At 42.7% G+C, this 26,014-nt stretch overlaps 2 protein-coding genes across 4 annotated transcripts; both read left to right on the forward strand.

Annotated features, from left to right (window-relative positions):
• Window positions 1–421: 421 nt before the first annotated feature.
• ubc (ubiquitin C) lies at window positions 422–2,585 on the forward strand. The gene is made up of 2 exons (XM_023826364.2): window positions 422–517; window positions 1,343–2,585. The coding sequence occupies exon 2, from the start codon at window positions 1,350–1,352 to the stop codon at window positions 2,493–2,495; it is 1,146 nt and encodes a 381-aa protein (XP_023682132.2). The 5' UTR covers window positions 422–517; window positions 1,343–1,349; the 3' UTR covers window positions 2,496–2,585.
• Window positions 2,586–6,577: 3,992 nt separating this feature from the next.
• On the forward strand, window positions 6,578–22,661 carry scarb1 (scavenger receptor class B, member 1). 3 transcript variants are annotated; one of them, XM_023826446.2, is made up of 15 exons: window positions 6,578–6,779; window positions 6,880–7,041; window positions 10,802–10,962; window positions 11,551–11,692; window positions 12,809–13,012; window positions 13,134–13,229; window positions 13,765–13,880; window positions 14,893–15,059; window positions 15,400–15,518; window positions 18,083–18,156; window positions 18,396–18,447; window positions 18,637–18,783; window positions 20,281–20,331; window positions 20,739–20,814; window positions 21,438–22,661. In XM_023826446.2, the coding sequence occupies exons 2-15, from the start codon at window positions 6,922–6,924 to the stop codon at window positions 21,449–21,451; spliced, it is 1,539 nt and encodes a 512-aa protein (XP_023682214.1). In that variant the 5' UTR covers window positions 6,578–6,779; window positions 6,880–6,921; the 3' UTR covers window positions 21,452–22,661. The 3 variants fall into 3 exon arrangements, with proteins under 3 accessions (XP_023682214.1, XP_023682213.1, XP_023682215.1); XM_023826445.2 differs by having other exon boundaries at window positions 6,578–7,041; XM_023826447.2 differs by lacking the exons at window positions 20,281–20,331; window positions 20,739–20,814 and having other exon boundaries at window positions 6,578–7,041.
• Window positions 22,662–26,014: the final 3,353 nt, after the last annotated feature.

The raw sequence follows: 26,014 nt of genomic DNA on the forward strand, positions 1-26,014 counted from the left end.
GTCGTTGATCATAACACACATCGTAACTATTCTATTTTTCTTGTTTCATTTGTTCCATTTCTTTGCTGTGTATTATGTTAGCCACACGTAAAATACAACCCCTATATATTTCTCACCAGGAAACGGAAAATCGAGTTGTTTTTAATCACCCCACCCCTAGCTACTATTTTTCATAAAATTCAAACAAAAAGACACGGGCGCAGAACGTTTTTTCATCTTTTTTCTCCTTCCGCCATACGGTAACCATACAATACATTTTTTTCTGCCTGAAGCACATTATATTATTTGTTTATATTAATATAAAGCTAAGCTTATATATGTAAAATATGTGTCTGATCGGTAAACAAACGTTTAAATTACAGCTTTAGACAAATATAATCTTATAGTCCCTCCGGGTACCGAGGCGGAGGGATACCCGGTGTCCATATAAATACGACAGCCCTTTGTTTTGTCGCAGACGGTTCCTGTTTTGGTGCAGTATACGTTGTGTTTTATAAAACGGAACAGAAGTAAAACTGTAAGTATAAAGAAATAATATACTGTGTAGTGTATGTAATGTGTTCCTGGCTGGTCATCCTCTAGAATTCCTTTATAATTTGTTTGGATATTTCGTTTAATTATTTTGAAGCTTTTGAAATGGTCGCGTTTGTTCTCCGTTTATGTGCTACGTAGTTTTGCGAGTCTCACTAAATGAACACGTTTCTCATTATTGACTGGCCGTCAAAATGGCATTTTTCAATGAAGACATCCTTCAGCAGTTTCCGTGAATCCTTGTCCTCAGAAAAATTAGACAAACCGTCAAGTAACTCTGGCTTATCTCTCTGTGTGCCGTAATTCAATTTTTTGAGATGATATAGATATAAATGAGTATTTAGCTTGAGTAATGGCGAATATAATTAGGTAGTTGGTAGGCGAGATAATGGCGACTGTTACAAAATGGAGGTAGCTGTGTTTGTGGCTGCCGACTGTAAAGCCCCCGATGGGAGGAGCTGGGCGCCATTACAGCTCCATTGTACGGAAATGCCCCATGATCGGGCGTCTGAACGAAACTGCTGGTTTAACCGAGAATGAACTGGCGCGTGACTGACGTATTTCAATGATTGCTCATGCTTGCATGAAGTAATCGAGGACTGGCATGTAGGTCGTAAAACCGGTTCTGACGAGGGCCAAGTTGGACTAGCTTCTTGTTAAACACAGTATTTCTAATTAAGTGGTAGTAATATACTTGACGTGTACTCTACATTGATTCAGATTACCCTTTGAGATTCTGTCATGTGAATACAATGTTGAATGTCTCTTGTTAAGGGAAAAAAGGTAAGATCTTTTGGTCTTGTCATTCTAGTGTGAAGATGCAGATCTTTGTGAAGACCCTGACTGGTAAGACCATCACCCTGGAGGTGGAGCCAAGTGATACCATTGAGAACGTCAAGGCCAAGATCCAGGACAAAGAAGGCATCCCCCCTGACCAGCAGAGGCTGATCTTTGCTGGCAAGCAGCTGGAAGATGGCCGCACTCTGTCCGACTACAACATCCAGAAGGAGTCCACCCTTCACCTGGTCCTTCGTCTTCGTGGTGGCATGCAGATCTTCGTGAAGACCCTGACTGGTAAGACCATCACCCTGGAGGTGGAGCCAAGTGATACCATTGAGAACGTCAAGGCCAAGATCCAGGACAAGGAAGGCATCCCCCCTGACCAGCAGAGGCTGATCTTTGCTGGCAAGCAGCTGGAAGATGGCCGCACTCTGTCCGACTACAACATCCAGAAGGAGTCCACCCTTCACCTGGTCCTTCGTCTTCGTGGTGGCATGCAGATCTTCGTGAAGACCCTGACTGGTAAGACCATCACTTTGGAGGTGGAGCCAAGTGATACCATTGAGAACGTCAAGGCCAAGATCCAGGACAAAGAAGGCATCCCCCCTGACCAGCAGAGGCTGATCTTTGCTGGCAAGCAGCTGGAAGATGGCCGCACTCTGTCCGACTACAACATCCAGAAGGAGTCCACCCTTCATCTGGTCCTCCGTCTTCGTGGTGGCATGCAGATCTTCGTGAAGACCCTGACTGGTAAGACCATCACCCTGGAGGTGGAGCCAAGTGATACCATTGAGAACGTCAAGGCCAAGATCCAGGACAAGGAAGGCATCCCCCCTGACCAGCAGAGGCTGATCTTTGCTGGCAAGCAGCTGGAAGATGGCCGCACTCTGTCCGACTACAACATCCAGAAGGAGTCCACCCTTCACCTGGTCCTTCGTCTTCGTGGTGGCATGCAGATCTTCGTGAAGACCCTGACTGGTAAGACCATCACTTTGGAGGTGGAGCCAAGTGATACCATTGAGAACGTCAAGGCCAAGATCCAGGACAAAGAAGGCATCCCCCCTGACCAGCAGAGGCTGATCTTTGCTGGCAAGCAGCTGGAAGATGGCCGCACTCTGTCCGACTACAACATCCAGAAGGAGTCCACCCTTCATCTGGTCCTCCGTCTTCGTGGTGGCAACTAAGCAACCATTTTGGTCTTATGGCTTGATGTCTTTGTTCCCTGTATTTCACTTCACTCAGTTTCCCTTAATAAAGTTGAAGCATTCCTGAAACTCTGCTCTTGTCTTTCTTCCAGATTAGGGTGAAAATCTTGGACCGACTAGTATGGCAAGTTCCCTAGAACTGTGGATAATAAGATGTACTCATCTGGCCTCTTTCTAATTCTTTTACATGGTTTATGGTATTGCCATGGGTCCTCCACACTAATTTGCTGCTATATTATAAGATGGGTTTTATATATATATACTCCATTATTACTGCCTTGCTAGGCTGTTGCATTGAAATTCTTAATAGCTGATTAATTTTACTACCCTATATTAAACTACATTGGGTTTTAGGTTATGTTTTAATGTGGAGATTTTATGGGGTAAGTACATGAAATGTCACTGACCCAGCTAACCTACTGTGGTGGCGTGTTGGTAATTGAAGCTGGTTTAATGCCACTAGATGGCACCTGAACAATAGTTTTTGGAAGGAGCAGGATGCATTTCTGTTGGCTGTTTTTGCAGTATTAATCTTTCAGTATTCAAGTTGACGTATGAGCATTGGGGTGTAGCTGACGATGTCGAGGTTGGTACTTAACATTTTTAGTGTCAATCCACACACATCTGTTTATCCTGAGTCAGGGTTTTCCAGTTAGGGGTGTCCAATTTCTGGGCCCCCAACCCAGACTAATCCTATTTTGTTGCAGATTTTTAGAGCCCCTGTCACTTGGGTCCTTACTATTGTCATACTCCCCGCCCCCTTCAGTCATGTGACCTATGTATTTACTGTTCAAATCCTGTCTTTTTTTTTTGTTTGTTTTGTTTTAGCCACTGAAAGTAGCCATCTGAAAATTATAGTATGAGTGTAACTATGTATTTCTGTCCATTTACTGCGATGGATTGCACATAATGCATTAATGGGTAGGTCAAGAGAAATGTTTCTTAAAGGTAACATGCAGAAGAATGTCTACTTGTAGATATAAAGTACCCTTCAAGTCATCCAACTCTTTCTGTATTGGGATCCCCTTGGCCCTGAAGCCTGTGGTTACATAACCTGCTTCATCCAAGTATCTAGTGCTGAGGTTATTTTTCTGCAACACTATCACACTTGTAGCTATATTGATGGTATTTATTTACATGGCTAAAGGAAATGCAATCTAAGCAACTCTGACAAAATGGTGCAAATAGGTTGTGGGGGAAAATGATTTAAAGTATTATTCTTTCATGAGGACAATATGGTTTCTAGCATCCAGTTGGGGATGGTATGGTGGAAAACCTACCAGAAATTATTTCCTCTGGGTACTCTGGTTTCCTCCTGCTGACGAAAGATGTTAAATTGCCCACAGAATGTTGGTTTGCATGTGCCCTAAAACTGGCTGGTGTCCAGTCCAGGGTGTTTCCCATTCTAGTGCCTGGTTACAGAGTCAAAAACAGAAGTAATACAAGCTGGTGGGATGGATTCATCCAGCTGAATATCATTAAGTTGACATATACAGCCATGGAAAAAATTAAGAGACCACTACATATTTTTTAAATAATTTGCATTTCTAAATACTGGTTTAACTGGGGGTTCTCCTGGCAGAAGGCTACGCTGAGCAGCAGGTTGTTTCCAGGTTCAAAACTTCTAAGACGGTAGTACCCAAGAACAATTTGAGGAGACACTGGGGATGACCAGAAACCAGCCAGCTAAACGGTGGAAGCGACTTTCTAATGACAGTTTCTCATGAATCGTAGGATGACATCAAGTGACCTTCAAAAAGAACTGGAAACATTAAGTGCAGGTGTGAAGTGCACTGCTAGGACAGTTCATATCAGGCTCCTAGAAGCAGGACTGAAGTCCCATAAAGGAAGGAAGAAGCCCTTCATCAATGAGAAGCAGAGAAAGGCCAGGCAGCAGTTTGCAAAGAAAAAAAAATCACAGATGCACACTCATAAATTGAGAAATGAGTGAAACAAAAAATTGTGCTGTGGTCTCTTCATTTTTTTTTCCCCTGGCTGTACATGCTGTGTGTATCAACTGGACTGTATGTAACGATTGTCTTAACTGTGTATGGATCTAGTATATATGTCGACTTGACATGTAAATACACAGGAGAGTCACTGACAAAAGGACTATATTCTGTGTGTGTGAGCATATTTAGGTAATAAACCCAATTCTGATTCTGGGTTTGAAAATCAATCTTGTTAAGGCCAATAATGGAGATCACAAAGCACTTGTGAAAATGTAACATTTCTGTCCTGTAGTTGGCTTGTCTTTCTCAGGTCAACCTTGTTCCACAGGTATTGCAACATTACCTTTTAATACACCCAAGTACCCTTGTGTCAAAACAACAAATACACCAATATAAAAATATTTAAATTTTTACAATGGAATCAAAATGGACAATTTACCATTAATTCCCAAATCTGTTATTCTGCTTTCGCCTATGATCATGGCATCCAGAAGGGAAGGATGAGTTCAGGAGTCTTCATTGTATTTGCATACAAATAACATGGGCTCAGCCCCAATACCCCGATCACTCAGTACTTTTTTTGATGGAGGTGAAGCAATGTTGCAGCAAGAGAATCACTTTAAGACTGCCTGTAATTTCAACAACAACCACAAATTTATTTTTGTATAGCGCGTTATCACATTACGTCTCAAAGCGCTTTACAGCATCCCCACCCAAAGCCCCCAGTGAGTAAGCCAGAGGCAACAGTGGCAAGGAAAAACTCCCGAGAAGGAAGAAACCTTGGGAGGGACCAGACTCAAAGAGGGAGCCCATCCTCCAGGGGCCAGCAGGGAGAGTCCACTGAATAGTATTGATATTAAACTTCTCGGAAAATTTTAATGGGGTGATCACAAAAAAAGAATGCAGCCATACAGTGGTCTGAACTGGTAACATTTTCTTACACTCCACACACACACACACACTGCTGTGGCAGGAATCAAACTCATAAGGCATGACTGTGTGTCCATAGTACTTGCTGTTGAGCCAAAAACGTTTAATCCCATCACTGCTCCATGTCCGACGAACATGCATATCTTCATTTTTGTTCATCACATGCATCGAATTAATATATAAACACCAGTGTTTAGTCAAAAAAATATGAATTCAATAGATGCATATATGCAGTCTCAGGTACTCAAATGCAATAATTCATAAATTGTCATGCAAACCAAAATATCATTGAGGGTCCTGTTAGAAGTCATACATTAGCATAAATTAAACCTTAGATTATTTTTTTTTGTCTAGATTTTTTAGCCACAGAAAAGTTTATAACACTAATGTGTACTGGAGAAAACTCTTATCTAGTGGATTTGCTACACTCTTGGAAATCCCACAGGTAAATAGGTCTGGTACTGTTCTCCTGCATGTAACCTTTGCCACTAGTGTCAGTAAAGATTGTCACCAGCATGTGTGGGTTCTGTACAGAAGTGGGTAGAGTACTGATCCCAGAGAACTCCACGTAAGGGCTTGGCTACAGATATTACCCTTCAAATGAGTCTCAGCACAAGCTCACCCTTGAATGACTGACCATCCATCCATCCATGCACCAGCTACAGGGTCGCAGATACCCTGCTGGCTATCCCGAGAAGCTCAGGACCCATCCCAGGGCTGGGCCCTGACAGATTTCCAAAAATGAATACTGAAGACAAAAAAGTCTCTTTAAATGTGTCAGGGGAGCAATTAATTCATAATTCAAGTATCCATGAACTGCATCAGGAATTAGCATACATGATGGAAATCCGGAATTACACGTATCACTTCTTGTCGGCATAATACAACAGTATATTCTGAAAAACAACGTTTAAACATGATTCGTGACTGTTGCATGTGCATGAACATCACGAGGGAAACACGTTTCCTCGTGAACCGTAGAAGCAGCCCATTTGTGATCACTGAAAAATAGCAATGTTAAATGTAATCGCCTCGTAAAACTGATGTATCCGATGCCTGCCTTAACAAAATAAGGTATATTTTTGTACATTAACAACAGCCCCCACAACCAGTGATTCCGTAGAACGGCACCGAGGTAAGACTGCAACTCCCGAAATCCTCCCTTAGAGGTGTGGTTATGCTAGACACCATAAACACGACAGCAAATCTACTAATCCAATCCACCCACTTCAAACAGTTTTTTTTAATCAAAGAAACTTGGACTTTAAAAGATAAATGAAATGAAGCATGTAGTCAGTTTGTTCGTGTTGCCAGCCCGATCGGTCATTTCGGGGTCTTTTTTATATTTGTCTGTGTTCTTTATATTCGGCTGGCAGTTAAGGTAGAGACCATATTCGCAGCGTGCAGATACCAGCATGTAAACGACAATTTTATTTTTTAAGTGATATTACGATAGTGACATTGATTTCTCCAAATTGCAGTTATTTGTGCAGTGCGCTACAAACAGGCAACATTGCAACATTATGGCCACATCCAAATCGAGGGCGGCGGTGGGACTTGCAGTCGCAGGATCACTCGTGCTTGTTTTGGGGATCGTCCTAGTGTTTGTGCGTCCTCTAATAATTGACGATCAAATAATAAAGGTAGGTGGTTTTTCGCAGTGTAATTGACTGGCAAACTAAACTAGAGAAGTTGTTGGAAGAAGTCATTTTCATGTTTGCTTCCTGGTCTTTTTAATGTGACCTAATTTGCGTGAGGTTTCTGGAAAACTTTAACGCTTTATTCCTTGTTTCTCGCTGATTTGGTTGGTTTTTCTCGATGGCAATAACTCCGTCGCGATTCTCTATGTCGGACAGATAAAGTGTTAATAATAGTAATACATAAGAACTATGTTTTGATCACACCACGTGTGTCGCCGATTGGGGTGCAGAACAGCATGGTTTAGGAAAAAGGATGATCCCTAAATTCCTTGAAAGTGCATTCTGCGCATAAGCATTTCATAAAACAGCCACACGACGTGGTTCCGTAACAATTGTCTTTAATTCAATAAAAAGCAGTATTTATTATTATGTATGATTACAGTTGCACTTTAAATGTCTTGTAGGGCACTTAAGCCGGGTCACACCGTCGTCTGTCAGTTTGTAGTTCACATGTGATTTACTGAACATACTGTAAATGTAATACAAATTTAATTTCAAAGGGAAGAAGTCGTATCCGTTCTTATATTATATCCGCATCTCTTTAAAACGATAATAACGGTTCACAGCACCTTTACATGGAATCCTTTGGTTTTCGCATATATCATCTATGAGATTCAGACATGTACAGGTGAGAGAAGAGCTTAGGTCGGTCATTTGTCCTGGAGCAGGATTTGGGGTTCAGGGCCTTGAACAAGGGCCCAGCAGTGATATGATTACATTGCTGACCACGGGATTCGAACCAAACTCTTTGGACCGACAAACGGAATGTCCGTGTAAATGGTAAATAAAAGTGTCATCATTAATGAGATACATAATAAGATTATTTATATTGTATAATATCTCACAATCCTTCCCCCCCCCCCCTTTATTTAACCTGTACTTCTGAACGTTTGTAGTTTTCAACAGTCTTATTTAACTAAAGATGAAGAATGACACTGGAGGCTTTAAAGTTCACCAATTAAAGCATTAATATATTTTCAGTGAAGCAAATATGTCACAGAAGGCAAATGCAAAATGTAATGGAAGTGCGTTAATCAGTGTTCATCAGGTCCGAGACATTTCCAGGAACAAAGATTGAAACAGTAAGTTGTTAGTCATTATTGTTGTTGGCATGTGCAAAAAGGAACAAGGAATAACAGCTCAGATTGTGGTGAACTGGTAATATATCACTTTTCCTTTATTTCTTTTTTTGACATGCCAGCTACAATAGCCTTTGTTTGAACGAGGAGCTCTCGGCGTTGAATAGGAAGTTGACTTGTGTCATACTCAGTAATGTTTCTCTCACCTCCATTTAGCGCCTTGAGTTATGAGTATGAATCTCCATCTCTATGTGACACTTTTCTGTTTCTTTGGTTTCAAAATATTTTGCGCTGCCTGAGACGTAGTTGCCTTGATACTGTTAGTCTCATACATTTTTAAAGAATCTCAATGTTCGCCGCCAAAGCTGTTCTCGCTATTCCTTTATTTTACATAAAGCGACTTGTATCGTTATGCATTTTCATATCGTAAGTTTAGCTATGTGGTGTCAGTCGATAATAACCATAGACAATTTTACCGAGGATGCAACCCTCTACTGATGAAAGTGCTGTTTGGATGTGTTAAGTTCAACAAAATTAAACTATACTTTAACATTGTATTTGAAATTGTGGCCTGTGTTAGTCATATCGATGTGCAATAATAATTCATTGTAAATATCTTCATTTTTTTAAAGTGGGTCAGGCATGATGTCCAGTCAAATAAAACTGTGAGCCCTATCTTGATGGTACGGGACATTCACATGGCTGCCGATGCCTGAACACCTGCCCCTTTTGCACAAACGATGGCAGGTGCCCCTGCTCTGAGGTGCTGTGTGAGATGATCATGCTAAATTTACAAAGGGGGTCCCCCCTCCCCCCACCCCTCAGAATCTGCACGGCAGTGATCTGGATGAATGACTGGTTGGGCTCCCTCTCCTTCCATCCCCTGTGAGAGAATCCTATGGTTGCCTATGATGTGCTAAAGACTTGGACCGACCTCCACCTCCACAGCTTCTCTCCTCAGGACCCTTCTGACGTCCCTCTGCTTTTATCTGCTGCATATGTGCTGCACGCATTGCAATGCTCATAGCTGCCGTCCATCCCAGGCCGTAATCCTGAATAAGAAGTCAGTGCACATATGCACTTTGACTTGTTGCACTGTATATAGATTTGTTTGTGGTTTGCTTGTGTATAGTCAGTTTTATGTTTTTATATGGTGTATCTCTTATCTTTAAAATTTTTTTAAAATTTTATTGGATTGATAGGTTGACACCTGCACCAAGAGAAATTCCTTGTACACCTGGCAATTGATGAGTAATAAGGGTTCTGATGTCTGAAGGCAAATGAATAAAGAATATTTAATATGAATAATTAATATGAATATTTACAAAATTCTTGTTTCACTGTATTGTTTCAAAGGGATGGAAAATTTCAGGTAATTTTCCAGAAACTTTCCATGGAAAGTAGGGGGTGGGAAATTTCTGGAAATGTTTTAGAAATTTTCCAGGGGAAGTTAAGCTGGAAATATTGAACTCTGTGGAACTCTGCACGTAGTGTCAGAAACAGCAAAACAGTAAGTTTTGATGCAGATGTTTATTTTGCGATGTAATTACTCACAAGCATTTGTTTATTAAGTATCATTATCAGTGCAGTCAAGATGTTTTTATTTCAACTACATTTAAGTTTCCTATTATAGGCTGAACTGCAAATTTCCAGTTTATTCCCGTTAATTCCCATGGAATGTTTCCAACTTTGAAAATTCCCATAACTTATGAGATGTATGTATGTGGTATGAAATACAGTGGAACCTCAGATTACATGTAACGCGGTTTATGAGTGTTCCGCAAGACGAGCAAAGATTTTTAATAAATTTTGACTTGGAAACCGAGCAAGTCCTGGTTTACCAGCGCCAAGTATCATCAAAAATCATATGGCACACATGCGCTCCTTGTTTTTCTTGTTTTTAGTGCGCTCGGCTTCAAAACAGGAAGCGCATGCGTACGCTTCTTGTTTTGACGCCGAGCGCACGTCATCACAACTGAACCAATGGTTATTCACTTTCTCACACTGCGGAATTGTGGGTAATCGTCTCCCATGCTCGGTCTCAGTCAGCATGCCTCACTCGTATAGTCAAAATTTAGTAGAAAAGCACCACCTGAATAAGGGCGTAGCAGTGCGAGCGATGAATCTGTTTAACGACAATGCAATGTCCACATTTTTGCGAAATCGAAAAGGAGGCAAAAGAGGCTGTCATTGGATGGGTTCCTTGTTAAAGTTGCACAAACAGAAAAAGATTCCAGTGAGCCAACAGATAGCAGTGATTCCGTTAATTATAGTGAAAGTCGTCCTACAAAATAACCCTCTTCTTCTCCTCTCTCGTCTCCCTCACACCATCCACGATTCTTTTCAAAGGTAAAGCGCAGGTTAATTTGTTTTATGTATTTTTACTTTATATTTTGTATTAATAATTTTTATATGAATATTTTTGAGTTGTGGAACGGATCATATGAGTTTCCATTATTTCTAATGGGAAAATTCGCTTTGATATACGAGTGCTTTGGATTACAAGCATGTTTACGGAACGAATTATGCCTGTAAACCAAGTTACCACTGTACACAGGTCTGTGTTCAGTTTCAAATGCTGCAGTTGGCTAATGTCAGTACTGTCTATTTGGTGCTTATTGCAGAATGTGGAGATCAACCCAAAGAATGACTTGTCCTACACCATGTGGAAAGACATCCCTGTGCCATTCTTCATGTCGATCTACTTCTTCAACATCCTCAACCCTGATGAGGTTCTGAATGGGGAGAAACCATTGGTGGAGGAGAGAGGCCCATATGTCTACAGGTATAGGTCACACTTTAGCTTACAATGAAGCTACATTTGCAATAAAACCTCCTGTAGTTAGCAATGAGATTATGCTACTGTGAGTAACTTGAATGATGTTTATCGTGTTTAGGTGAGACGATAATCGGCTCAGTCACATGACCCTCTGGGCACTTTTGGGTGGTTATTCCATTATCATCCATGGATAAAGGGAGGATTTGTCTTCGGAGGACTTGCTCTACCATAATCGGTCATGCCCTTGGTGTTGGGGGGTGGGATATACCTTATATTGTTGGATAAGCACTATTTTTGAAGCATGTGGTTTCCTGTTTTGGAGACGAGACGCATGACTGGAACAGACTTCCTCCAGCATTCATTGCTGTTTACCTCCAGACGTCAGCAGATTAGCGTTAACAGTAACATTGTGGGGCTGTAGGACATCAAGTCTATTCTGTTACATGAAGATTTTTATTTATATTTTTTGATCTGACTCTCAACTACTTTGTATGCTTGCAAGCTGCCCCTCACCCCAGTCCTGTCATGTTTTCACCCAAAATTCCTTGCTAATTTTCCACCTTTTCTGACATCACAGCCCCTCCTCTTTTTCAGGGAATACCGTCAGAAGGATAACATAACATTCCATGCCAACCAGACCGTGTCATACCGGGAGTATCGGCGGTACCACTTTGTGAGGAACATGTCTGTGGGCAGTGAGTCTGACGTGGTCACCATCCCCAACATGCTAGTGCTGGTATGACCTTTGGCACCTCTGCCTTTTATTGGGTTAGCAACATGCTAAAGGTGTCACAATGAAACTTGCAATGATATTGTTAGTTAATGTTTAATAACCATGCGCCCTTAATTTGAGAAATTATTTAGCTACCAGCATTTTACAATACTGAATACCCTACTCAGGGTTTATTGATGTTGCTCGTTATCTTTCTATACCAAACATGCCTACACTGAACAACACAGAAGAGCTTCATATTTCCAATATCTGTCTCACAAATAATGCAGTACTTTTCCATTATGACTCTACATTTCTCTTTATTTAGCAGATACATACAGTAGCTAGTAGCAAGTGAATTCATGTGAACTCTCCTCCTCTTAGTCGGCACATGCTGACCAGCACATGCTGCTTGTTCAGCACTTTTTCCTCCTGCAGCTGACATAACGTTACCATCGCTTCAGCAGAGCTTAGAGTCTAGCTACTATGTGCAAAGAAAATAAAATACAGTCTCTGAACTTTGCATGCATATTATAATTTACCCTAACAAGTGTAAAATGTTTAACATCAGCATGGACTGCTTTTTGCTAACACAGTATCACTGTGTTTTTCTTTTCTTTTTTTGCAATTCACACTTAATCCTAAACGTGGTGTTTATGGGAGCTTGTATTACTTTGTAAAAGCATTTTAATATTAGAGATTTTGTCCATTTCCACATAGTACTTAAATTTACATTCCATAGCTGGATTGAGTACAAATTGAGGAACAGACCTTTAAGGACCAGGTGACTTCAGAGGCACACGTGGGTAGATTAGAATATTACCCTGCACAATTACTTATTACAACGTGTAGTCTCCTATTTACTAAATGTATGTCTAGTACTTTATAGGTTATAGGTAGAGCTGCATTGGAGTGGGTATGTAGTACACAGCTACCCCCCCCCCCCCCCCCCTTCCCCATAACCTGATAAACCTGCCTCTGGTCGTGGCTAAGAATGGAAAGAGCCTTTGTAGGAAGGCCTCCTCCTCCATGCTGGGACTGCATTCACTTCCTGTCAGGCAGTCTGCTCTATGCATTCACTTCCTGTCAGGCGGTCTGCTCCATATGTCACAGACTCCCCTTTTCATCCCTTACCCCCAGGGTGCAGCAGTGATGATGGAGGACTTGTCACAGGAGTTACGCCGTTTTGTTAGCTCCGTCTTCAGTGCGTTCAAGGAGGAGGCCTTTCTCACTAAGCCAGTGGGTGAGCTGATGTGGGGCTACGACAGCCGGCTGGTGCAGTTCCTTAACAAGTTCTTCCCGGGCATGCTGCCTGCATCTGGCAAGTTCGGCCTGTTTGCCGAGGTCCGTGATGCTTCTCCACCAGCTGCAGTCCGCATGCTGACAGGGCCGTTCGCCTTCTAGATGTCCTCAAATGATGATCATTTGTGCCTTTTGTCTTCCTCTCCTCTCTTCATACCCACAGTTTAACAATTCCAACACTGGACTTTTTACTGTGTTCACCGGCCAGGATGACATCAGAAAAGTCCACAAAGTTGATTGGTGGAATGGTCTCAAGGAGGTGAGCGAAAATACCCATAATGCAGATAGTCTTATGATCACCCATTTGTTGTGCGAGTCTCTGGGCCAGGAGAATTCTGCATTGTGGGCGTGTGTGAAACCAGGGCTGTGGAGTTACAGGCGAAACACACATGTGGTCCATGAGTAGTTTAGCATTCCAGTAATATAACCTCTGCAGAATTTTCAAGGGTCGACTTCCATCTCTCTTCTTTGGTCCTAAAGCTTTTCTTTAAGCTCTGCCTGTTGCTGCTTCTGTGCAGGCTCCTTCGGCCTGCTTGTGGCCTTCGTTTTGGAAGGATAATGGAATCTGTGCATGACTTTTTTGAAAGTATGAAAAGATGACTTGGTGTGAAAGACGGTGGGTGTGAGTGAGATCCAGGTTTTCGTTTTGAGTGGAGTTGAATTTCCCCACAGCCGTCGGACAGATTGGGTTCGGTGGGTTAATCCTGTCTGTGCTGCTTGTTAGCCCTTGTTAAAGGGTGATGAATGTAAACGGCATAGATGGTTCACCGGAGTCTCTGAAACCCCCACACCAGCTGAGCTACTGGAGGACCAAGCAGTGCAACATGATCAATGGGACTGCTGGTCAGATGTGGCCCCCCTTCATGACCACGGACTCCACCCTGTCCTTCTACAGTCCCGATGCCTGCCGGTAACCCTAAATATCTACATTTAACTCTGTTTATTTGATAAATGTTCTAATGCTTGAGAATCCACAACATTACCCAGCATTCCTTGTTTCCCCAGCGTTTTCCCCCTTAGTAAGTGGACGTGTTATTCATTTAGAAGAATGTTTTGGCTGTTAGTAATATATCAGGATAACTACAAAAACTATGGTTTAGAAGTTTGCTAGCTGAAGAGAGTATGCCGCAAATACTTAAAAGGCTTTTTAAAAATTAGTCCAAATGTCAGTGGAATTATTCATCTGTGACTGAAATTAATTTGTGGAATAAACCTCTATATCACTGGGCACCAAGGGGCAGACAGAAGTCTGCATCCAAACTGAAACCCAGCCGAATCTGGACCATGTGGTCGATTCGCTCCTCAGCCTTGGCCCTCATGGAAAAATAGTTGAAGATCCCTGTTCTATATATATATATATTTTTGTGCAGTTTTTTTATTATACAGTTATTTATATGTCTTTCTGGTTTAAGGTAATCCTTTTTTATGGTATGGTGTTTTATCGCTAATTTTAAATGTCATGCTATGTTTGACACTTGCACAACGCATGTCAGCAGATGTAAGAGCATTAGCGTTTGACTTTTAGCATGGCATGGGTAAAACATGTCGCATCATTACATTAACCGCTGTTTGGTGATGTAACAGCCCTTTATTACTAGAGATAATGTGATGGTAAAATTAAATCCATCAGCTTATCTTGTAAATGATTTGCTTTCTTAAGCACAGATGAGTCATAGGCTTGGTTTCCCTTTCTTGCGATATCGCCTTTACCCCTCTTCCAGGCTCGATTTATTACTCTGCCATGTTGAGTTCTTCCACAATAGCCTGAGAAATCCCTAGTTCTCCTGCATTTGACGGCCACATAGAATCGGCACGTTCTGCTCATCGCATCTTGCCTGGTGGTTGTTTTGTTGTGCTTTGGAGCTTTTGGTTGTGCACGCTGCTGCCCAGCTCACAGACTGTGCTTTTTGCACTTATGTCAGGTCAATGGAGCTGGTTTACCAAAGGCCAGGGGTCATGCGGGGAATTCCTGTCTATCGCTTTGTGGCACCCACGACTCTCTTTGCCAATGGGTCAGACTACGCCCCGAACCAGGGCTTCTGCCCCTGCAGGCAGTCTGGTATCCAGAACGTCAGCACATGCAGACTCAGTAAGTCGCCTTTTCTCACGTCGGCTTCCACCTGGGCTTTTGCACAGACTGGCACCCTTCATAAGTACTTCTGTCAATTTGAAATGGAAGCTGCATTATACTAGTAGATTTTTCAGATGTTATACTAATGAGGAGCATAGACCTATTGCTTCGAATGAGGCTTTTTGTGCCACCATTATGGCCTTTTGCTTTTCAGCTGGATTCACTGCTTAGGTTTCCCTGTCTGGTTGTTCACGGTTGGGTAGCGCATCACCCAGTGCTCCCAGTACAGCGCCGTGTCGTGCGGCCACTTTCTCGCCCCAACCCCAGATCTGACGGTGTCGGCTTCTGCTTCCTTCAGATGCTCCAGTGTTCATCTCTCACCCGCACTTCTACAACGGGGACCCAGTCCTCCGCGACTTCGTTCTGGGGCTCGATCCTTCAGAAGACAAGCATGGCCTCTTCATTGACATCCATCCGGTGAGCGGTCCTCCCTACTCGCCCCCTAAGTGTTGGTCATCCTCCTTGTTACAAAGCCTTTGAGTTATTTTCCTTTACTCCGGCCCCTTCAGCCTCAGGTTGGAGATGGGGGGGGGGTCTGTTCTACTTCAGACAGGTTCAAGGAGACATGACTTCCCTTCAGAATGCTTGTGTATGTAGAGAGCCCTGTTTTTATATAATACTCCTCCAAACTTTGAATGCTGTTAACTTTGGAAGGTCGTTTAGTAGTTTATCAATTCAACCCCAATATATATCTAATGACACTCCACCATAATTGTTTTCAGGAAAACATTAACTTTGACGTGTGATTATGCAGTTTTGTTATCTGCTTATCTGGCAGTATATGTATGAAAGTGAGGGTCTCTCCCATCTTATCTGAACTGACTGAATAAACATCCTTGTTTCCCCCCCCCCCCCCCAAAGACATGTATGACCTGCAGATTTATTCAGAGTGACCTCTGGTAGCTGTTTCGCATTTCGCCTTGATGCTGCTGTGCCACCTGCTGTGCCCCCTGCTGTGCCCCCCAGCTTCAGCCTGTGTCTGATGTTTCGCAGCCCTTACCTGTGCAGTCGGCCTCTGAAATTTGATTCCTTAGGCGGTGCGCTCCCGCCAGAGCGCAGGGTCAGGCTCTGACTGTGCTCCCGCCAGCGCACAGGGTCAGGCTCTGGCTGTGCTCCCGCCAGAGCGCAGGGTCAGGCTCTGACTGTGCTCCCGCCAGCGCACAGGGTCAGGCTCTGGCTGTGCTCCCGCCAGCTGTGCCAAGGTCTCTGATCGCGAGTAAACCTGCAAGGCCGTTTTGATAAGCTAATTGGAAATGACTTTGAGGACCACTTACTGGTTAAGATTATAATGATAGTGTGGGATTATCAGTGCTTTATGATGTCACTAAAAGGGTTATTACCTCATAAACTGGGTTTTATGCAAAATCCATGTGAGCAGTAACCCTGCAGCTAAACCATCTGCTCCCACTTATCAGGCTGGTCAGATTTCTCTTGCTTACACTGCAGCAATTGACATTTGCAGCATTGATTAATTATCCATTTTCAATGTCATCAGTGGGTGGCCTATATTTATCGATGTCATTCAGTATCTGTAATGCTGGTGTTCACATACTTATACATATACATTTCATATATAATATAGATAGAACTCCATGTTTTAAAAACATGGTCTCATTTCATAGAAATAGTGAAAACATAAGGGGATATTGTCTGAAATCTACATTTTCAAATTGTAAATCTCCATTTTGTTTCTCGTCATCTAAACAAACAAAGTCCTGCCATTTCTTTGGAGTTTTCCCAAGTAAATCCTCAGGTCCTCAAGCATCTTAGCTTTGTGAACTCCAGGCTCATGGCTGTAATTTTGTGACACTGGAGACGGATCAAATAATTAACGAGAAAGTAATGCAAACTTTAAACAGAACTGGGTCTCGTTCAGAGCATGAACAAGAACATGAAACCAGTAACTCGAACCCTTGGCTGGCACTGTAATGCCACCAAGTTATTTGTTTATCAACTTAGGGCTCCTAGTTTTATTTGACTGGATAAAATATCTTTCAAAAATGAGGATTTTTCCTTTGCAGCCGCTTTGGCTGCCCTGTGTGGCTCGTGATTTAAGAATGTGACATTTAGCCCTGGACATTAACGAGATGGATGCCTCACCGTTATAGATGACTGTGATGAATGTTATCATTTGGCTGTTTTGTAATTATGTGCCCTGATGAAGCCATTTTCATTATGAAAATGGAACCCTTTGTTTGGAAAGGAAAATGTGATGTGGTTTTAAGACATTTATCTGTGGTGATGGTGGCTCGCCATGGAAACCCGTTAAATCTGAAGTGATACAGACTGCAGAACAGTGGTCTAAAGTAAAAAAAATGTACTTTCCCAAACAACCCAGATAAATAAGTGCAAGAGGACTTATTAGATTTAATGAAGTGTCTTATCCAGTGGGATGCTGATGTACAGCTGCTTAGCTTGGTGTCTCGGGGTCTGTGGTCTGGCCGGTTTATACGCCTGGGCCCTTGCGGTGGTCTATCTGCTATTTCATAGGTGTCCTATAAGACCCCCTGTCCTCCCCTTTGTTTCGGGACAAGCGGCATTGTGGGAACACAGAGGCATAAACTTTATGCCGCACTTTATACTCTCGTAAATACCAGAGTGATAATGTGCCAGACGGCCAAGGTGGACTCTGGCCAGTGGTTATTCTGGTTTGATTGGGAGTCGGGGACTTGGCGTCATTTAGACGTCATGCACATATTTTTATGTAGCGTCTTTTAAGAGTGTACTGTACATAGTGAGGATTGTTCGTTTTGCTTATGTTTTCTTAAAACTCTTGTCACACCTGGGTTTGAACAGCTGACCTAAAGGTTGTCCCAAAAACCTGCATACACACTGGTCCTTTGCGGATAAGATCTGCACGCTTTCAGCTCGTTGTCGTCGCCTTTGCTGCTCAGCCAGCTTCTGGCCAGCTCCAGAGTCCTGCAGTGGAAGGCCGCAGTGCCCTGTTGCTTCTTCACCTCTGGTCCCTTGCTACTCGACAGGAGACCGGCGTGCCGATGAACGTATCCATCCGGCTGCAGCTCAGCCTGTACATCAAAGCGGTGTCGGGCATCAAGTAAGCCCCCGAACGCCGTCTGCCGTGATGTCGGCCATCTGTAGAACATTGAGAGCTGTATTCTTGTGTGTTCTTATTTGAAGTTAATTGCTCTCACAGTTAATGGCCTACAGTAACTGTAAAAGTTTAACTGTGGATCCTTTACCTAAAAATAGCTGCCACTCTTCTAGCATTGAAACCGTTGGGTTTTTAGTGTCACTATTTTATTAGTTCATGTTTTCTTTATATCGTCTTCCCAGGCAGACTGGCAAGATTTCTGAAGTAGTGATGCCCATGATCTGGTTTGAAGAGGTCAGTTGACATGTGCGTGTAGGAACCTGCATTCTGTAGCCCCAGCACCTTTCAGCTGGCTCCAGTGAGGGGGGGTCAGTAGTTATGACTGTGTTTTATCTTGGGCGGTGCCGTGTCGTAGTGCATTTCCTGGGGACCCTTTTCCGCATCACAAAGGCCCCCTCACTTCATGCCCCTCGTCCTTCACAGAAAGGGTACATCGACGGCCCGGTGCTGACCACGTTCTACAGGAACCTGGTGCTGATGCCGACCATTCTGGAATACGTCCAGTATGTCCTCATCGGCTTGGGCCTCCTTGCTCTCCTGGGGGCTGCTGTTCTGTGTTACTGGGAGAAGGTAAGCCCATAGTCTGCACACCTTCCCTTCCCTTGCTTGCCACCCCCACTGGTTCCCCACAGTCTAAAGACAGAGCCCTTGCATTTCTGTGTTTTCTCCCCCTTAGAATAATGTATGGCTAAACCCTCTTAGTTCATCCAGCTCCAACACCACTCTATGGCCAATCTGATGCTCCCTCTAATTTTTCTCTAAATGGGTAACATCTGCGGTGTCCAACCTTAATTTTTTACGATGAAAATACTGTGACGAGCTACCAAATCATAACCATACGTTTGGCTGCCGACCCAGAGGGGGCTGATGCCCTCAGTCTCTTTTGCCGATTGCAATCAACTGGTTGGCCACCAGTGAAATAAAGGATCATTAACTAGTCTCGCAATTGACGGGTTGGTCACCCCAGGGTAACACAAGCATCCTTGTTTCTGATACTCAAAGGGGACAGCTGAGTAGGGCTACCTCGACTGGATTCTGATTCACAACCTAACGATTTGATTCACGAAACGCCAAAGTCCTGTATACCAAAATTGTTTTATTTGAGGAACATATGGGTAAAGTTCCTTAAAAACAAAACCAACCTGTTTTTTTGACAGCACAAAAACATAACATGACTGAAAAGAATAATGGGCAAGTCTAATACTCACATGCTGTATCAGAAGGACTTTAACTTAGATTTGTGCCAAAACATAAAATAGAATCTTTTTATTTAAGGAACTTGCAGGTATTTTTAGGTTGCCGATTGGATTCAGTTTTGATTCTGTTCAGTTTACATTTTACACATATCTACTAGTGTGCGATTAAACCAGATCTGTTGTAAACACAAAGACAAAAGGTACAGCACTGCAGCATTAACATTGCAAAACAAGGCAACATAATTGTTACCATTACATGACAAAAACAAGTTAACGAAAAACAATATATAATAAAAAGCTTATTATTAAAGTTTATTCTTGTAGATATCCGTGAATACCCCGCAATATTTTATCCACACTTCCCCCTCTGCAGTTCTTGTATACAGCCAGAAATAAATTATACCTCCAGACATTTAGTCACTTTCATTTGCTTAACAATATTCTGATAACTGGCAGCAAGTCAGAGCCAATAATATCGTTTTTTTTTTTTTTTTTTTTACATGATTTGATTGTTTATTTTGCTTTTATATGATGTTATTTGTGTCACCATAAGCAGTCTGATGTTCCTTCACAAGACTGGTGACGTCTGGCTATGGAAAGTGTGGAATTAAACTGGCCCCTGATGTAGCTAGTAAAATACCAAATGTTTCATTGTGTAGTTGACAATAGTAGCGACGGGATTGAAAGTCGTGCATTGGAGTATATCGGATAATGACTGACGATAGACCACACCGTTTTGAAGATGGTGGTTTTCCTTTTGCTTAGTCAGAAATTATAGCTTAAAATGCCTGTACAGCATCAACGGGAAAATTTGATAGTCAATGTAGCCGGAGAGACGGATCCACCCACCCAAACTGTACTTTTCTTTCAGAGGTCTTTGAGACAAGGGAAAGGGACGTCTACAAAGCAGAAGGGCAATGGGGTTTGTTTAACACATCAGGGCTTCCATAGACTGCTGTGATGTGGGGAATTCTAACGAGAATCATGCACTTCCATAAATTGTTTGAACTGATTGTCGCATTTTTTGAGAATTTTAAGTACTCCAGCAAATCTGAATTGTTTAATCAGTGTAATTATAGAAAAATCATGAGAAGTTATTTGACAGGTCAATCTTTACGTTGTTTGATGGTGGTGACTTGAATGTTGCCTGTCAAAATTTTCAATCTTTTCCAAATTACCTACTTGATTCTATTGCATGAATAAATAATCAATGAAACCACCAACATAACATAATAAATGTAACTGCAATCGCGGCCTCTCAATCAAGCCAATGACAGCCAGAGCATGTCAACCAACATTAAGATTAAATGAGGCTTGATTGTGTTTTAGGACTGCGTAAAAGACAGGGTAAACGACCAGAGTGTGTTTGCGAGGCAGCCTGAAAAGTTTGTCTTGGCTGGCACAGGTGGGTAACAGGATTGAAACGTTACCTGACGTTCTCCACAAACAGCTGAGCAAAAGTTCCTTGCGAGATCGTTAAATCTGTCAACCGGAACCAATTGGCAATGGTTTTTCTGGTTCTATCTCATTGCATAACCACACCTCATTCCATGTTGAGTGTACACTTCATGTTATGACAAGAACCAGCTCCTCTCTAGCAGATTAAATCAGACAGCCTGCTTCTGTTTCTCAGTGCACACTCCTGCCTGTTTTTTGAACGTGTATTTTTGCCATAGAAACCCTCCATTCTATAGTCAAATGAAAGGAAAACTGTCTGAGAAAAGTTTATCACAGATTATAGATTACTGCTATGAAGGCAGGTCTCTTACTGTCCTGTAGCAGTCTTCACACACAGACCCCGATGTAAATTTATGCATTTCTGCTACATTACGGAAATGTCAGGGACCTTAAGTCCATATGCTGTCACTGTGTATGCTCACAGAGGTTCTACTGATGACATCACCAGGGTGAATGTCTCTCGGTTTGTCGCAATTATTGATCACTAGCCTTGTGCTGAACTTCGGTTTATTGTGACCCGATTCTCACCTCTTGCCCCCCCCCCCCCCTCCTCTCTCCCCGCTTTGCCAGAAACGCAGCTCTGAAGAGTTTGGTCCATCTCACCCAGTTAAGGACCCGACCTCTTCTGCCACTGAAACGACTCCTCTGCTACAGAATGGCCCAGACTGAGAACGACTTCCTCCCCAGGCTCCCTCACTCACCCCCACCTCACAGATCCACAGCCCTGGCCTGCTCACCAGGGCAAAGATTGCTGAATTGCATTTGGAGGCCTACCTACCCTGAAAGGCTGTAGGTTTTGGGTTCGTTCCAAGTACCTAACCCTTCCCTGAGTAGATCACGTGCTTGTGAAGCGTGCAGGGTGTCGACGTTTTGGCACTTATTTAATCCTCAAGTATTTGAGGATTATTATTTTTAATATATATTTTTTTATGCAGCAATACTGAAACGTGTCTGGCTTAAACCCACAGCTGATGGAAGAACTTTAGGCTCTCGGTGACTCCCTGACTGATCCCACTCACAGCTTTTAAACATTAGAAAGTGGATCAAACCACACAGTGACTCACAGAAATCCCACCCAAAGTGGTTTCAGAACCACCTCATTTCTCCCATTACTGCTCACATTTGTTTACATCTGGGGAAAAAATAACAACAGTTGCTATTTAATTATGTAGCAGTTAAAAAAAAATCATGAAATACAAAATATTTATGAATATGTTTGCAGTATTATGGTTTTGGATTTTTTTTTTTCCTGATTACCTCGTGCTTAGGAAATATGCAATGTGTGAATCATGGCTTGTGAGGATATGTGTGGTGGCACAGAAACGTTGGCTAATCTTTGGGGTTTAGTGCTCCTAAGAGACACCTGCGCCCTCTGGTGGTTGACTAATGGAACCTTACGTGATTTACTTTGATATGTGGCCCAGGTTCTTAAATTTTGTTAAGGGAATTTGGGAAGCAATGAACTGTTGGATAATTGGTAAAGCATTGCACAGGAAAATTATGAAAGCATTAATTGAAATGCTTTTGATGAGCATTGTTTTTTTTTGCACTGCCTCCTTCAGAGTTTTGGTAAATGGTTGTGTAAGGAAACCACATTTGCCTCATTAGATGCCAGTTGAGCTGTTAATGTGAATAAGACATGAACGTTATACTTCGGGCTTTTTCACTAGTGCCCACATGAAGCACCTTTTAATAACGGTTGTCGTATAACTTCTGCACCTCTATGCGACATCCACATAAAAAATGTACTCAATGTTAGGTTTACATGCACTCAAAATAAAAGGGTAAATCAAATTCTGGAATATTGTCCCATCTATTCACTATCTAGCTGACTCTTAAATGATAGTACACCTTAACTACGCAACAGTATTATTTCTGTCTAAAGGTCACTGAATCTGTCCCCTTTTCTGTGTTTTAGCTGTTGAATTAGCTGATAACAGGAATGGCTTTTGCTCCAGATGAATCATGGTCTGTTTGATACAGAACCGGTAATGCAGTATGTTTGTGTTTTTCTTTCTTTCTTTGTTTGCTTTTCAAAACCAACGGTGTCTTACTGACGGAGGAAGATGCTTTTTACACCTTTACGGTTAGCAAAGATCAAAGCACTACATGCCTTCTGAGGCGTCACATTCAGCAAGTTCACTGACAGCAGAAGCTCCATCTCTCCCGGCTGCTCCAGGCGTGTCCCATGAATGAATAGCAGCCCCTGACACCTTAGAATTAAAAACGGTCCACAAATTTTACGGCCAGTGCCCCCACCTCCCTGAAATCAGTGTGCCTAAGGTCGGATTTTTGTATATATTTGTGTGTGGCTTGGCATGTCCAGACGTTAGACTGGTACTGTACACACACACACACACACACACACACACACACACACACACACACACTCTACACCGATGAACCACTTCTGAATAACTTGTTCACACAATCAACTGCCTCATAGGCAGTAGGGCTCAATGCCCTGTATGTTGTGAATTTTTTGCATTTGTCACTTAACATGAGGGCAAAAGAAATGTCAATGCCAGCAAAGGAGGCTGTTATTAGGCTGAGGAAACAAAATAAACCCATCAGACAGATGGGAGACGCATTAGGAGGTGGCCAAGTCAACGATATGGTACATTCTTAAAAAGAAGGAACACACTTGTGAGCTCAGCAACATCAAAATGCATAGATTACCATGGAACACAACTGGTGGATGACTGCAGAATACTTTCCTTGGTAAAGTAAAATCACTTCACAACATCTAGCTAAGTCAGGAACACTTTCCGGGAGGTGGGGGTATTATTATTATCAGAGTCTACAACCGAGAGAACCACTGATATGCCTCCAGAATAGGAAGGCCAGACTTCACTTTGCCAGAAAACATCTAAAAAGCCTGTTCCATTATGGAAAAACATTCTTTAGATGAGAGAAACTCAACCTGTACCAGAATGATGGGTGGAGAAGAGTATAGAGAATGTAAGGAATGGTTCATGGTCTGAGGTATATCATATCGTCTGAGGTATATCATATCTCTTGTGAAGCACCTTAAGACAGGGCAGTAAGGAAATGGCCAGTTTTATGGGATACCTCAAGAGCTTTTAGGAGACGTCCGAAATGCTCAATGGGACTGAAGTCAGCAAGAAAAAATCAGAGGTGGAAATGCTTACTTGCCTAACTGATTAATTACATTTCATTAATAAAGGATTACCTTCCCTTATAACAGTTTTGTATTACTTTTACTCTTTTTGCTATCATGTCATGTGTTTATAGTTTAGATAATATTGGCTACCAGTAAAGTTTCACAACTTTAAATAAGCAGTTTCCCTTGTGTTGCCTTGTGTTGGTAATAGTGTAACAGCTTAACACATGAAACATATTAAGTAAGACTGCAAGTTAGAAAACTTGCTGTATATAATTGCAGACCAGAAAATCTTGGATTGGATTTCCACCCTACTTAACATCGCCAATCTGTTTTGCGTAACAAAGTCATAATTACAATATTGTCATAAAATGCCAATGAGACACATGTTTTCCTTTCTGGATTTTTCCTTGTTTCGTGTATTTAAGAGTTCAGTACCTCCCTGTATTGGTCACCACACAGACGACTGATCTTCAGCTACATCTGATTATTGGTGCGTGTCTCGCTGGCGCATCTGTTACCATGGGGGACCACCCCCACTCTCCCCCCGGTAAATTCTATCTATAGTGGGGACTTGTGTTTATTCAGATAGAAACTGGCTGCTTTAGTGGGGGTGGGGGGTTAGGGTTAGGGGGGGGGGCGAGGTGACATTTTGTCAGGGGGCCCAGAATTTATATCTAGGCCTCTGTGTCTGTGGGCTTGGTGAGGGAGGTTTGCTGTGACCCGTTTGGTGCTGCCAGGACCGTCACCAAGACCGTCACCAAGACCATCACCAAGACCGTCACCAAGACCATCACCAAGACCGTCACCAAGAGAAATGATGAAGATGATGCATGGTGGGAAAATGAAGTGTGGAAAATGAATGTACAGGGGTGGCACAACCTCAGAGGGATAGAAGAAAGACATGGATGAAAACACTAATTAGCGCATTATTCCCATGGCAGGTTTGTGTTGCTGTGAGGTAGGTGGTTGTCTGGCCAAAGTTAAGCTTGACAGGTGGCACATAAGCAGTGAAAGCAATGCCTTGAGTTTAGTCTTGAGCCAGGCTAACTTGTACTGGTGAGTTGTTGGTCTCAAAACTATCAGTAGAGGGCAGCACAGATTGATTGCAAACTCTATGGCTCGTTTATGAATCCCAAATTGGTCGCCCCTAAAGGATAGGCAGCCGATTCACAGAAGGAAGTGTGCTTGTGTTTTTATGTTCATCCAATACATTAATGTGTAAACTTACATGCTGCCCCAAGTTACTTGGAAAATGAGTTATTCATGTTTACTAACAATTTATTACACCTTTGTTTTGTCTGGTTGCTAAATGTGCAAGATTCTCCAACAGGTTTCAGTTTAAATCTGACCTCATCTCATGGATCAAAGTGCATAAATTTAGCTAAAAATACAGACTGTCACAAATGATTTTACTCTTTCCATTTGTCTCAGTGTCACTGTGCCCCCCTCCCCTCACAGCTGTGCTTGGTATCCCTTCCACGAGTCTAGCAGACAGGACCTTGCTCATCATGTATGCAGTGACACTGCGTGACAGAATACAGTTGTCCCCTGTCCACTGGCGCTCCCATCCAAGTCTCAGGCAGTGGCGTCGGCCCAGTGGGTGCCCCGGCCGGGGGTCCGCGGCGACGCAGCAGACGGTGGATTTAGCGGCGTGGACAACAGTCATGCATCGCCACACTCCCGCACCGAAATCCCCGTAGCAGCCCACACTGTTGTTTGCCACGACAGATTGTGACCTTTGGAGGCAGACAGATGGGGCTTCGATCGCAGTTCCCACGGTAGGTCTATGTGCCACTGCTCAACCATTAGCTGTTAGCGTAGCGCTTATGAACAGGGCCTCTATGCACTGTACCAGGCTTGATCAGTCACATGCGACCTTTAGCCTTTTGGGGGTCCGCGGTGGTCTAGGGTGTCCGCTGCACAGCCTGAAAGGTCCTCATGGTAACATCTGTGCTTCTACTGACTTGTTCAAGAGTCAAGGCACACAAAGATGAGTATTATAGGAAGCCCTTGTCGGTAT

The sequence above is a fragment of the Paramormyrops kingsleyae genome, chromosome 7 (genome assembly GCF_048594095.1).
Source record: "Paramormyrops kingsleyae isolate MSU_618 chromosome 7, PKINGS_0.4, whole genome shotgun sequence".
NCBI classification, from domain to species: Eukaryota; Metazoa; Chordata; class Actinopteri; order Osteoglossiformes; family Mormyridae; genus Paramormyrops; species Paramormyrops kingsleyae.